The sequence below is a fragment of the Cucumis melo genome, chromosome 4 (assembly GCF_025177605.1).
Source record: "Cucumis melo cultivar AY chromosome 4, USDA_Cmelo_AY_1.0, whole genome shotgun sequence".
NCBI lineage: Eukaryota > Viridiplantae > Streptophyta > Magnoliopsida > Cucurbitales > Cucurbitaceae > Cucumis > Cucumis melo.
Genome location: NC_066860.1, coordinates 24,942,618 through 24,957,865, shown reverse-complemented (window position 1 = coordinate 24,957,865; position 15,248 = coordinate 24,942,618). Strand labels below are relative to the sequence as shown.

Genomic DNA, 15,248 nt, shown 5'->3' with positions numbered 1-15,248 from the left:
GGATCCCAAAATTATTATCTCTTTCTTTTTCTTTTTCTTTAAAAGCATTTTTTGTTTTGCACTTGTTTATTCATCATTTTGGGTTCACCTTTCCCCCCTTTTTACCTCACCATCCATTTATTAAAATAAGAAATTATAGCATTTTTTAAAAATATAATAGGATAGAAAATCCAAACTACAAACCTTTTTGTGGCAAACAATGTATACTTACACTTGGTTTTTGGAATTTCACTTCTATTTTAAAAAACATCGATAATATATTATTGTGATTAATTAAAAAATTTATATTTTTAACATGTAAAATTAGACGTAAAATAAATGTATGCTATAGTAAGTATGAAATTGAAGTTATGGTGGAAATTTTTAGATCTTTAAACATTAAAATGCTAATCAAATGGCAAATAAAATCTAATAATATTTTGGTTTAAAGATACTAATTTAAATAATGGTAATTGTAATAATCTAAAAATGATATCTTCATATCATAGCATAAATTTTGGAAAAATACAAAATGATTTTCCACTATTTATAGTTTTTATTTTCAAATCACCATATTCTTTTTGTTCTCATTTTATAATATTGATTTATTTCACTCATACGGATACGGAGGTGTTGATAAAATATATGATAACCTAAGAATATATATATATATATATATAAAGGAGAAAAATGAGTAGAAAATACTAATCTATGTATACAAATAAAATGAAAAATTGCTATTTATGAAATAGTAAAAATTTGTATTTTTAGTGAAGGGAATTAAGCCTCGGATAAAACATCCAACAAAACTAACCAAAATTTTTTTTTTTTTTCAATTCATTTTTAATTCATTCGTCCCCACAACTTTTCCAATACATTAAGAATATAATTTAAAGACGTTGAAACTTGTCATAGAACATGTGGACAGATCTACCTTTCTCTAATATATTATACACAATTACTCGAAAATTGGAGTCAACAAAAGAAGAAGAAAAAAAGCATGTCAGAAGAGGTATATTCAATCCAGTCATGTGTTAAAAAAAATATATATAATATATATAGCTCAACTTATGTAATATTTGTATAGTAATATTAGATTGGACTTATTTTTGTCTAATCTAATCCAATCCAATAACAAATAAATGGTCGAAAAACATATATTTCTTTTTCCAAAAACATATATAAACTTTTTAAAACAAAAATTTAAAACTTTTTTTAACCTCTTTATTGTGAAAAGTTTAAAAGGGCTCCCATTATTTTGTATTTTCCCATGTCAGAGAGAAATCATCTGTCCGCCGCCGTGATGGAGGGTTCCGAAGAGCAAGAAGCCGTTCTCTTCCACTCTTATCCATGTGCTTATTACGTACAAAGCCCCTCCACTCTCTCCCACGCCAACAGCTCCGACATTCGCAACCCTGCCGAGGTCTCCACTTGCCACTCCCCTCTCCCCTCCGACACTTTTCCCAACGCCCATCACCATCACCACCACCGCAACCCGACTCAGGAAGCTTCTCGTTTTACACTCTCCCACTACTCATCCTCCCGTGGCTCAAACCATGGGGCTGGAACCGACAATGGCGAGGCTCGCCTGATCGTCGGTCGTGGTGATGGTCGAGATTGCGAGGAGGAAGAGGAGGACGGGGAGGGAAACGAGGAAGGGTATTATGGGAAGAGAAAAAGGGGTTGTTGGAAGAGGTATTTTACGTATAGGAGTTCGGATTCTAATGCTTGGATTTGTTTGCAATTGAGTTGGAGGGCAATTTTCAGCATGGGAATTGCTTTGCTTGTGTTTTACGTTGTCACTAATCCTCCTTCACCAATCATTTCTGTTAAGGTAATTTTGTTTTTCTTTTTTCTCCAAATTATTGTTTTTTGTTTCTATATATATTTTGAAATTTTCATATTGAAATATATAGTTTCGTATTTGTATTGTATGACTCTAAAATTGTTCCCTCTTTAATTTTGACCATATTTGTATATGTTATGGGAACTTTATATATTACACATTCCTCTCGTTTCATCTCATTTATGATAAAATGTAATTAAACCGTCAGAAAATTGGGACCTAATACGGCAAGTATGTTTTATTTTTAAATACATAATGACTTAATTTTCATATAAAACTTGGTAAGTTTTTTTTAATAAATAAATAAATAAGCTTAGTAAGTTTTTGACAGAAAATTTTAAATAATAATAAGGTTATCTACAAGAGTATTTTCTTTTTCATAACTTCTAAAATGTTAAAGGGTATAGAACCAATTTCTTTTTCTTAAATACAAGATACCAAAATTGAAAATATTAAAATATGTTATAAACTTATTATCTATAATTAATAGCCTACGACTAATATATATATATATATATTTGTAAGAACAACCTTTAAAACATGGAAGTTCTAACTTCTAAAAATGTTAAAATTGAATGTATAATGGTAGAAATTAAAGCTATATATATATAGATAGATATAGATATTATTTAAAGTTAAAATATACTTTAAATTTAGTTTTCTATTTTGATCTTTCAATGTTCCACTTCTGGTCACTCTAATTTCAATAAATCTTCTCTTTAGTATATATAGTTTTAAATAAAATTTAAATTTAGTTCAACAAAATCTAAATTTTTTATTGAAGCTGGTTAAATAATAATAATATATGATGTAAAAAAAGATACTGTGTAGATATATTTTCAGGTGTGAAAATTGTTTGTACCTCCATTCATTATCTGCCATAATAAAGTATGATTTAAGAATGATATGAATTAATTGTGAGGTACTTTCACGAAATAAAATATATGATCAATAAATTATTTGAGGACAATATGTCTCAAGTTATGATTAAAAGTAGTAGGTACTACTATAATACTAAAATTTTCCAAAATCCAACTACATGTATCATATGTCTACACCAATAATAACACAGATAAATAGATATACATGATAAACATCCTTTCAAAATAATTTTGTATTAAAAATAATGATAATTTCAAAGTAGACTTGTTTCTTTAACCATATAAGATTATAAGTTTATTACTGTTTCACTAATAATAGTTTTGCCCTTGAACATTAAAAAGAAAAAAAAAATCAAATATATACTTCATGTAATCTTCACAAGGTTATATTACAAAAAGAAAAAAGTTTTAGTTCCTGAATTTTTGAATTCGAGTGTAATAGATGTTTATATAAATTAAATTTTATGTGTCTAAAATAGAGAAAGGGTATAAATGTGGATGGGATATGCAGGTGGGAGAAATACAAGAGTTTATGTTAGGGGAAGGAGTGGACAAAACAGGGGTTGGGACTAAGATTCTCACATGCAATTGCACAATGGATGTAATTGTGGACAATCATTCTAAGCTTTTTGGCCTTCACATCCTTCCTCCTTCTCTTCATATGTCTTTTGGCCCTCTTCCCATTGCAACTTCACAAGTAAGCTTTCATTATTCTCTATTCTTCTTCTTCTTCTTCTTCTTCTTCTTCTTCTTCTTCTTCTTCTAACACGATACAAGAAATTAAGATTACATAATATTTAAAAATTATCACAAATTATTACAGTTATCTTTACATTCTATAGCACATCCAGTTAAGAATTTAATGACATTTTTACAATTTAATTATAATAATTTATGATCGATAATAACAACATTAGTTACAATTTCAAAATGTTATTGTTGAGTGTGCTATAATAACCGATGACAAGTCAAAGAAATGTCATACGTATATCTTTTTTCTCATCTCTTCATTTTGATCATTTTGTCTAACATATAATCAAATTTGTTGGAAGGAATTCAAAACCAAATCCAAGTGAGAGATTCAATTATTTATAACTTGATAGGATTTTAAGGAGCATAATGGTTTAGTTAATATGAGAATGAATTGTATATAAATTTTTTATTATATAATAACAGCTTAATTAAACAATACATCTATCGCTAAATCATATTATCTCTTGACATTTGAACGTGTCTCGAATTGGGACAAGAGTGTGTAAGTGTGTGGTTAGAAAAACAATTTGAAATAATTTTTTTTTATTATATTAGTTTTGAGCATTGACCATTCAACTTCATATATATATATAATTGGTTCATATATATAATTGGATCGAGTTAGGTTAGCCCAAATCAAAGAATCAACCATCGATCCAAACTACTTGAAGCTTTGGAGGAGGCATAGACTAGCCCGACCTCTTAAGCAGACCCAAAACCCAATTCATGAATCCTGTTTGATGGACAAAATTGAATTGAACATCTCTGTACGTACTTCAATTTATTATTTTGGTTGGGCAAAAATAAATTAAAATGATTATTTTAATAGGTTTATATGGTTTAATTTAGTTTGTAATGAAATGATCAGTAATTATGCTCAACACAGAATACATAGGTAGACAACAGAAGGTGAACAATAATGAATATATATAATTAATTAATTTTGTGAGGGGTTATTGAAATAGGGTCCAAGATTGTATGCTGAGAGTGGAAGGACGAGGTTTGGATTAAGTGTGGGCACAAGCAATAAGGCAATGTATGGTGCGGGGAGGGAGATGGAAGACAAGCTTGATTCTGGGATGGGATTGGAGCTTACAATTCGACTCAATTTCATTTCAAATTATAGGGTTGTTTGGAAATTCATAAGCCCACATTTTCATCGTCATGTCCAATGCTTATTGCTCCTTGGAAAAGCCTACGATAGAAAGCGTCACACTCCATCCTTCAATAGTACTTGCTTCACTTCTTGATGTTCATGTTAACCAACAAATTTTGCTTCTTAAATTTTTTATGAATTTTTCCTTTTTTTTATTGTAAAATACTATAAGTTGTGATACTACCAATTTAGGATTTTTTTTTTTTTTTTTTTTTTTTTGACAAAGGTAATGTATTGCTAAAAAGAGTGATCGACTTCACATTCTATATATGGTCAAAGGTACAAACAACAAAGCACTAAAAACAGTATAACAAACCAATCAAACAGTCAAACCCAAAAATGAAACAAAACCACACATAAACTCAAGGAAAAAAGTAATTCTAAGGAGAATTTTACTTGGTTTTCTACAAGAAAACTCCCCCCAACTACTTAGACTCACATATAAAATCACTGGTCTGAATTTCTAGAATAATCATTGATGGAGATAGAAAGGGGCACAATGGACACATCTATTGTATTCGCCCAAAAAAAATGGTAAATATAATAGCTAGCACATCAAGTACTCTTCAAACCTTATACCTCAACTGATTCCTTCGTTAACATGGCAAACCCAAATGAGATCTTATCCCAATATGATATCCTATGAATACTAACCCACCAAAGGATGTTAGCCCATGTCCCTCTAAATAGCCTTATAAAAATAACACTCTAAAAATAAATGATCCTTCGACTCCACACCAACGTTACATTGAAGATAGTCATTAGGGATATTAAAATAACAGTATTGTCATCACGAGTTTGCAACTGATTTTGAATAGTCAGTCTAATTAAAACATATTCTTACTTCTAATCCTAAAAAAATAATGAGAATCACAAATATTTTTCTTTAGCTATGATCATGTTGTTGGAAGCATTTGATGAACACCCCAAATAAATAATCACCAAATAGAATATTTGATAGAAAACAAAAAATTTTTTGAAAGACTTATTGTGTGTATTCAACTCACATTTGGATAATTTAGATTATAACATTTTAATCCTATTTATAGGATTGTCATGAGAATAACTCATATGGCAATTAAATACAACAAATTAAATCCTACATTTAACTAAGGTGAAACTCTTACTAAATTAACTCTAACATTTTTAACTCACATCCTTCTCTAACTTACATAAATTAACTCACATATAACTTATTTATTTAAAACATGTTTAATTTTTAATATCCTCCCTTAAACATGTTTTTTTTAAACTCCAAGCAAAGTTCTTAAGTTGTTAAACACCTTAACTTTGAGTGGCTTCGTAAAAATATCTGCAATTTGATCTTCAGTCTTCGCATATTCAACTTGAATCTCCTTCCTTGAAATGCAATCTCTGATAAAGTGAAATCTTGTATCAATGTATTTTCTACGATCATGGAACACAGGATTCTTTGCTAAAGCAATTGTTGACTTATTGTCCACATGAATCACAGTTGGATCATCTTGCAAAATTCCAACTGTCTTTAACAAATTTCTTAACCAAACTGCATGACAAACACATGAAGCTGCAGCAACGTATTCTGCCTCACAAGTGGATAATGTCACAATAGGTTGCTTCTTAGAACTCCATGTAAATGCAGTATTGCCAATGAAGAAAACATATCCACTAGTGCTCTTTCGATCATTAGTATCTCCAGCCCAGTCACTATCACAATAGCCTTCAAGCTTGAATTCTTTAGACGAAGAATAAAACAACTCATAGTCAAGCGTACCTTTGAGGTAACGAAGAATTCTCTTTGCCACTTTCAAATGAGTAGTTGTAGGAGATTCCATAAATCGACTCATCAATCCAACGCTGAAAAGAATATCTGGTCGTGTGCAAGTCAAATATCTCAAACTCCCAACCAAACTTTTGAAATATGAAGGATCAACATAATCTCCTTCTTCATGTTTGGACAGTTTGGTCACAGTTTCAATCGGAGTTGCGACAGGCTTAGAATTCATCATATTGAACTTCTCTAGAATTTCTCTAGTATATCGTTCTTGAGAGATGAAAATTCCTTCTTTTGACTGCTTCACTTCAATGCCAAGATAATATGACATTAGCCCTATATTTGTCATTTCAAATTCTTGTGTCATCGCGTTCTTGAGATTTTCAAACATACTTGCACAATTTCCTGTAAAAATTAAGTCATCCATGTACAAACAAACTACCAAAATATCTCCATGACCATTAACCTTAATATAAAGAGAATGTTCATAAGGACACCTCAAATGCCCATTATCAAGGAAATATTTGTTGATTCTGCTATTCCACATTCTTGGTGCTTGTTTCAATCCGTATAATGCCTTCTTCAATTTTAGAACTTTATTCTCTTGGTCTTTCACAGAATAACCAGGAGGTTGTTCTAAGTAGACTTCTTCTTCTAGATATCCATTCAAAAATGTCGATTTGACATCCATCTGAAAGATCTTCCAATTATTTTGTGCAGCAAGAGCAATTAACAACCTTATGGTTTCCAAACGAGCAACGGGAGAAAATACTTCATCATAATCAATGCCTTTTCTTTGAGAATATCCTTTTGCAACTAATCTTGCTTTGTATCTCTCAACTTCTCTCTTTTCATTTCTTTTTATCTTGAACACCCATTTGACACCTACTGCTTTCTTTCCATTTGGAAGAGTAGATAGTTCCCACGTATCATTCTTTTTTATGGCTTTTATCTCTTCATCCATAGCAATCTTCCATTTGTCATTTTGCGAAGCTTCTTCAAAATTCAAAAGTTCACTGTCACCAAATAGATAAAAACAAAGTAAGGTTATTAAAACTTTGACTCAACTCTTCAGTTTCATTATATATGTCTCGTAAGCTTCTCATGCCACAGCCCTTCACTTGAACTTGCAGATGATAAAGATGTGCTTTGTTGTGGAGTGATTGGCGATGTTGGTGGAGAAGCAATGTCACTAGGCTCATCACGATCGTTGGAAAAGAACAAAAATTTGTAATCTTCTGGTTCGTCATTCCAATTCCATAATGCTTATTCATCAAACACAACATCTCTGCTTACAATCGTCTTCTTTGTAACAGGATTATAAAGCTTATAGCCTTTTGAGCTTGCATCACAGCCAACAAAAACATATTTCTCACTTTTATCATCGAGCTTACTACGCTTTTTATTAGGTATATGTGCATAAGCCATGCATCCGAATACTCTCAAATGATCAATGGATGGTTTCTTCTTGTCCATGCTTGTTGAGGAGTTTTGTTCCATAAGCTTCTAGTAGGGGAACGATTTGACAAATACACTGCACACTCAACAGCTTGTGCCCAAAATTCTTTTGGCATCTTCTTGCATTTCAACATGCTTCGAGCCATGTTGAGTATTGTTCGGTTCTTCCTTTCAAAAACACCATTTTGTTGAGGAGAAAATGGAACTGTCATAGGTCGACGAATTCCATTTTCTGTGCAAAAAGTTTTGAATTCATTTGAAGTGAATTCACCTCCCTTGTCTGATCTCAAAGCTTTAATGTAATAACCACTTTCTTTTTCAACAAGAGCTTTAAATCTCTTGAACATGCCAAATACTTCTGATTTCTCCTTGACAAAGTAAACCCAAGTTTTGCGGCTAAAATCATCAATAAATAATAAGAAATAATTATTCTTACCAAAAGAACTTGGTTTGATCGGTCCATAAAGATCCGTGTGAACTAACTCCAGTGGTCTCCTTGCTCTCGAAGATGATTCTTGTGGAAAACTCTTCCTTGATTGTTTGCCATGAAGACAACCTTCACAAAGTTGATCTGGATGTTTGACATATGGCAACCCTTTCACCATGTTCTTCCTGGCTAATAATCTTAAGCCATCAAAGTTCAAATGCCCAAATCTCAAGTGCCAAATCCAATTGGGATCTTTCAAACATGACTTTAAACATTTAGCAACATCAATTTGAATGTTTAGTAAAAACATTCTATTTTTCGTCATTTGCACTTTAGCAATAATTTTGTCATGATTATCTCTTATCAAAAGACTATAATCCTTCATCAAAATATTATAGCCTTTCTCTAAGAGTTGCCCCAAACTCAAAATGTTGTTCTTCATATTAGGCACATAATAAACATTAGAGATAAACTCATGCTTCCCATTCTTCAAATTGATCAAAATTTTACATTTGCCTTTAACTGAATTTTTGTGGCATCACCAAATACGATATCACCACCAACAGATTCATCAAGTTCCACGAACATTGATTTACTTCCACACATGTGATTTCTTGCACCACTATCGAGATACCATGCACTGTTTTCACATGTTTCCGCACCTTTGCATGCTAGAAACAATGAGGAATCACCGCTTTCTTCATCTTTCTCAGCATAATTTGCATTTTCTTCAACTCTATTTCTGCATTCCCAAGAATAATGGCCGAATTTATGACAATTATAACATTCAACCTGGCTTTTATCATACCTCCTGTCATTATTTAATCTTTCCCCACTTGACCTCGAATAATGTTGTCTTCCTCTACCTCTTGATGAATTTGAGTTTGAATTACTCTCATCAAATTTTCTTTGACCGTAGCTTCCTCGACCTCGATCTTTGAAATCACCACGTCCACGATTACCACCACGTCCTCGACCTCGATTTTCTTTTTCTAGTCTGTCTTCCTTGTCTTTTAATTTCAACTTTGACTCGAAAAGTTGCTCAGTCATCTGCTTGTTCTTCTTAAGAAGCTTCTCTTCATGGGCTTGTAAAGAACCCATAAGTTGATCAATGGACATTGTACTCAAACCCTTTGATTTTTCAATAGCTACAACAATGAAATTGAAGTTTTTATCCAATGAGCGAAGTATCTTTTCTACTACTTGCTCATCGCTTATTATCTCACCAAATCTTTTCATTTCATTTACTACTGCTAGCAATCTTGAAGTATAATCTAAAACTGATTCAGACTCCTTCATATGTAGTGATTCATAATCACCTCTAAATTTTTTAAGGCGAACGTTCTTGACTCGATCTACTCCTTTATACGTATTCTCCAAAATTTGTCATGCTTGATATGCAGTAGTTGCCCTAGAAATTTTCTCAAAATTGTTATCATCAATGACTTGATGAATGATGGTGAGAGCCTTTTGATCTTTTTTTTCTTGTATTTTGTAAAGCTTCTCGTTGAGCTTGATTCAAAGCTGCATCACTTTCTGGTTCTTCATATCCATTACTAACAATGTCCCACACATCTTGTGAACCAAGTAGAGCTTTCATTCGAATACACCAACTACACTAATTTTCTTTTGTAAGTCGAGGTACTTGGAAGGGAACTAAATTGTTGTTTGCCATTTGCAAAACCAATTTTTTTGACTCCAAACTCAAGCTCTGATACCACTTTGTTGGAAGCGTTTGATGAATACCTCAAATAAGTAATCACCAAATATAATATTTGATAGAAAACAAAAAACTTTTTGAAAGACTTGTTGTGTGTATTCAACTCGATCACACTTGGATAATTTAGACTACAACATTTAAATCCTATTTATAGGATTGTCATGAAAATAACTCATATCACAATTAAATACAACAAATTAAATCCTACATTTAATTAAGGTGAAACTCTTACTAAATTAACTCTAACATTTTTAACTCACATTCTTCTCTAACTTACATAAATTAACTCACATATAACTTATTTATTTAAAACATGTTTAATTTTCAACGAATGTATCGTAAATTTTGGCTGCCAAATTATTTAATAAGCTAGATTGATAAAACAAAACAATATTCTCTTCCATTAAAAATGGATATATTATTCATTTTACCTAGTAAGAAACAAATAATTACATGAATGAAATAATTGATTACTCACATATTTAACACTTGAGCATAGCTCTAAGCTAGTGGTTGGCGTTTTATTCTTTCAAGCTCCAATCTTCTCTGCTCTCAAATATTATTATTATATTCAAAATTAAAAATAAAAAAAAGAAAAGAAAAACACTCATCTATATCTATATGTGTCTTACTATTCAACAGACAAAAAAGTTGTATATATGTATACACTTATAATTTAACTCTAACATTGCATAAAATATATTTTTTAAAAAATAATTATAAGACGATTGAAAATAACATCTCTCTAATACCATTAGTAGGTCAATTGTCGAAGTTTCTTTCAAATTATTACAATAACGCTTATACTCAAAGTAAACAATATATCATACTATTATGAAGATACACGTCACGAAGTTTGCTCTTTCCAAATCAACGACTTCAAAATGACATTATATCCAAACAACCAAATTTGATTCCCTGTCACTCACCATACATAATATCAAATAACATAAATAAAGTTGTGGTCCAAAAATTTCTAAACTTGGAAAAAATGAACACAAACATATATAAATATAGAAATGAATGGTTAGTAATATATATGAGTAGGGGTCCAGCGCAGTCCCAATAGTACAAAGATCGAAGAGACAGATACCCGAGAAAACAGCAAAATGTTTTATGTTTTTTTAATGATTATTGTGTGTGTTATTGTAGAAAGCAAAAATTAGAGTTAGGGCATTAAGGCCACCATAGCTGTTGGGCGTGGCCATTCACCACTTTGGAAACACCCATCATATAATATGAAATGAAACCACTCAACAAAAGCCCTTCCCCCCCTAGGGTTGTTACGACAATACGCATACGTTTTTCATATTTCTATAATGACATGAGATCGATCATAGTGTTTAATATCTAATTTTTTATTTGGGTTTAATTTGGTTTTTAATAATTCTTGCATATATCAAAAACAAAATGAGTGTAATCACCTAACCACACCATTGAATCACGAGCACAAGAAAAACGTAGAGAATGAGATGGAAAAGAGGAGAGAAATTCTTTTTTTTTTACCTTAGCAAACACTCATTGTAATTGTACTTTTTGTCATGATCGTGGCTTAAATTGTTATTTATGCAATGTTGTTAGTTAATAAGCTCTCTTCATGATATCATATTAGTTAATACGAAAAAATAGAACATCCATAATCATAATAGTTGATCCAACTATAATAAACACAGTTAGTTTTTTTGCCACAATTAAGATTTTAGTTGAAAGAGACAATGCAATCACAACGTACAAAGGTATATATACTGATTTTCAATGTCAGAGTTTTCATGTCAAAACCATCTCCTACAAATTTCCTTAGTGTGTTTAGGGTTCATGATTGGAAACTAGTACTCTAGTGTCCATTTCACTTTCAATATCATTCTGGTTTCTTAGTGATGATCAAGCTCTCATCCATTTTCAAGTCCACCATTTTCATCATCAAGGGGTCCTGTTTGTTATTTCTTTTCCCACCTATGAAAATGTATCACAATCAGAATATAAATACAAAATAAATTTTCGACCCTTACGGAAATATTACATGGTAGGGGATATACACACGACTTTCATTCTCATTCCACATTCCAATTAAGATTTTAAGTTTACAGCCTTTGTCCTCCACATGTTTGAAAGTTATACGAGTAGTAAAAGAAAAAAAAAATTGCATTTAATGAGAGTGATAGTAAATGTGCAAATGAACAGGAAAAAGTTGCCAAGAAAAATGGTATGAGATAGAAGTTAGACATGATAGGTTTAAGGCAAAATAAAGATTAGTTTAGGAGTGGTAAAAAAACACGTTTAATTAATTACATTTTATTGGGATCAAATGTATTTTCTCTGCCTAAAATCATCATGCGTTGGAACACTATAAAAACAACTTTAATTATTTATTTATTTTGGTAGTATTGGAGTAAAACCATTACATTTGAATGAGAAATATCCTAGAAATATTGAGGTATGAGTAGAAAAGGCTATACTGATACTACTACCATGTACTAACATAATCACCTTCTTTTTTGATAGCTTAATCTAAAAATATAATCTTAAATTAAGGAAAGTTTAGCTCTATAAAGTATTTTATGATTGGGTGATCTTTTGATTTTTCTTAGAACATGAATGAATAAATGTAGTTCAAATGATTGATATCGATCTTAAAAAAATAGCATTCACTCTTAGAAGTAGTTCAAGATAACTATCAAGTTATAGGAATATTGTAGAAGAATATTATATGTTAAATATGAATTTGAGAATACTGTGTGACAATCCCAAGCTTGAGTTATTGCACTTTTGAGAAGAAAAAAAATAATAATAAAGGCACTTAAAGTGCTTTGTGAAAGAAAACTGCATAGACAACATTTTTGACCCAAAATATAATTTAATTTGAAGGGTGTAGAACCAAACCATGATAATAAAAATAGTTTTGTTATAAGCACTTCTCTTAGAAGCACTCTGATTGGATATGTTTGGAGCGATATTAAAAATTAATAAATTTAGTCAATTTCTTTGAGTTTAAATTAAATTTATTATGAAATACGATATAATCCTTCAAAATTCAAAATTAGTATTATTTAAATCATTATTGAATAATTCAAAAGATGATTTTGAAAGTAATAAAAAAGATTTGGACTATTTTTGAACCACTTCTCCCAAACAATCACTTCCAATACATAATATTTAATCAGATAAGACATATCTATTCTATTAACTTGTATTTTTGGCCTTTCTAAAAAACACTTTTATAAATCGTAGCACAAAAGATTAAAAAAAAAAAAAAAAAAAAAAAGAGGTAAAAAAAGGAGTGGTTTTGATAATTTTTTAGTCGGAAAAAATCCAACAAAAAGGTAAAAGTAAAAGAAATTAAAGAAGAAAAGAAAGAAAGTAATAAAATTTTACAGTGGATTAATCCTTGTGTCCACAATATTTTATCTTAAAATAAAATGGCCAATAGAATAAATTCGTACCAAATTGATTTAAAATATTAAGGTAATTATGAAACAAAAAATTCTGAGTGCATTTCTTACTCTCATTTTCTATATATTTCAACTCTTCTAATTTATCTTCTAAGATATTTGTGTGAATTGATGGATGTGGAGTTGCTTTTTCTTTTTTTTAAACTTTTTAACTTTTTAAATAAATTATCCAAATATGTTTACTATGAAATTGCTTTTAAATATATTATATTTAAGATATTTTTTAGTACCTCATTTTGTACAACTATATATCTTACTTTTTGGTAGGTAAAATATTCTTAAATAACTTTTTATCCAATTGAAAATAGCTTACTTATTTAAGTGGTTATTTTGAGGTGGGTTACCGACAGATTTATGTAGAGATCAATGGGACATGCACCCCTCACATTATTAATTTTTATATTCTAATATCAATTTTGAAGTGTTAGATTATAATATATATTAAATAATGTCTTATTTTAAATAAAATATAGTTATAGCAGACTACTTGTGTCTCATGCTCTCACATTTTTTGTGTGTGTTTATTGTATAGTAACCCTTATATAAAATTTTTGAATCCGCCATTTGGTTGGTTGGGGTCATGTATACTATTTTTGGTTAGGTATTGTGTTTTTTTTCTTTTTTTTTTTTTTTTTTTGAGAAATTTAAAAAATATTTTGGCACTTTTAATATTTTTTTTAATTTAAAAAAATTATTGTAGAGAATAAAATATTCTATGAATATTTAAATTAATTATGTTATATTTTTTAGAATTTTTTTTTTAAATAATGTGTTTTTTAAAAGTAATGTCAAAAATGGGCCCAAAGGCAAACTATTGATAAAAATAAGGTAATTGGGCGAAGTCGTATACGTCTTACATCCACGATTTCAATATGTGGACCCCACACTAGATATTTTTCCAAATTCCAATTTCCTATTTTCAAAAATATCTTTCCCTATTAAATATCTTTCCAAATTTCAAATTTCAATCTTCAATTTTTTTTAAAAAAATATATATATTAACAAAAACATGTTATTAAATATTTAAATCTCTAAATTCCAATTTTTAAAAATATCTTTCCTTATTAAATATATTTTCAAATTCCAATTTTCTATTTTCAAAAATATCTTTCCAAATTAGATATCTTATTAAATATGTTATTAAAAAAATATAATATCTAATTCTAGAATTATTTCTACCCTACTTTTTTCATTTTAATTCTAAAAAATATTTAAGTCTCCAAATTTCAATTTTTAATTTTAAAAAATATCTTTCCAAATTAAATATCTTACTAAATGTGTTATTAAGAAAAATATATAATATCTAATTCTAAAATTATTCTTGTCATACCCTTTTTTATTTTGATTTTAAAAAAAATTAGATATTTTGTTAATATCGGTGGATTGCAAATATTTGTTTAATATATTTTTTTAATAACATCTTTCGTTAATATATATCTCTTTTAAAAAAACTAGAGATTAGAATTTGAAATTTAGAAAGATATTTTTGAAAATTGGAATTTTGAGATTTAAATACTTAATAACATATTTCAGGAGTATATATCTTTTTTCAAAAAAATTGAAGATTTGGAATTTGAAATTTAGAAAAATATTTAATAAAGAAAGGTATTTTTGAAAATTGAAATTCGAAGATTTGAAAAATATATTAAATACTAAATATATTAATATTAAATATCTTTGAAAAAGAAGAAAGTGTGGGGTCCACGCATCTACGCGGTACACGACTTCGCCCAAATCACTTTATTTTGCCTTTTACCTATTTTTTAGCTTACTTTTAAAAAACACATTATTTAAAGAAAAAAAATTCTACTTTGTAAATATTTTAG

The 15,248-nt window shown here is 29.5% G+C and overlaps 1 protein-coding gene across 1 annotated transcript; it reads left to right on the top strand.

The window, feature by feature from the left end:
- The first annotated feature begins 1,234 nt into the window (after nt 1-1,234).
- LOC103500312 (uncharacterized) lies at nt 1,235-4,883 on the top strand. The gene is made up of 3 exons (XM_008463573.3): nt 1,235-1,813; nt 3,218-3,403; nt 4,425-4,883. Exons 1-3 carry the CDS (start codon nt 1,250-1,252, stop codon nt 4,707-4,709), a joined length of 1,035 nt encoding a protein of 344 aa, XP_008461795.2. The 5' UTR covers nt 1,235-1,249; the 3' UTR covers nt 4,710-4,883.
- Nucleotides 4,884-15,248: the final 10,365 nt, after the last annotated feature.

Bases quoted from the DNA above. Each gene is read 5' to 3' on its own strand.
- LOC103500312 (XM_008463573.3), top strand. From the start codon at position 1,250: ATGTCAGAGAGAAATCATCTGTCCGCCGCCGTGATGGAGGGTTCCGAA. The intron at 1,814-3,217 runs GTAATTTTGTTT...TGGGATATGCAG, and splicing joins CACCAATCATTTCTGTTAAG to GTGGGAGAAATACAAGAGTT. The intron at 3,404-4,424 runs GTAAGCTTTCAT...TTATTGAAATAG, and splicing joins TTCCCATTGCAACTTCACAA to GGTCCAAGATTGTATGCTGA.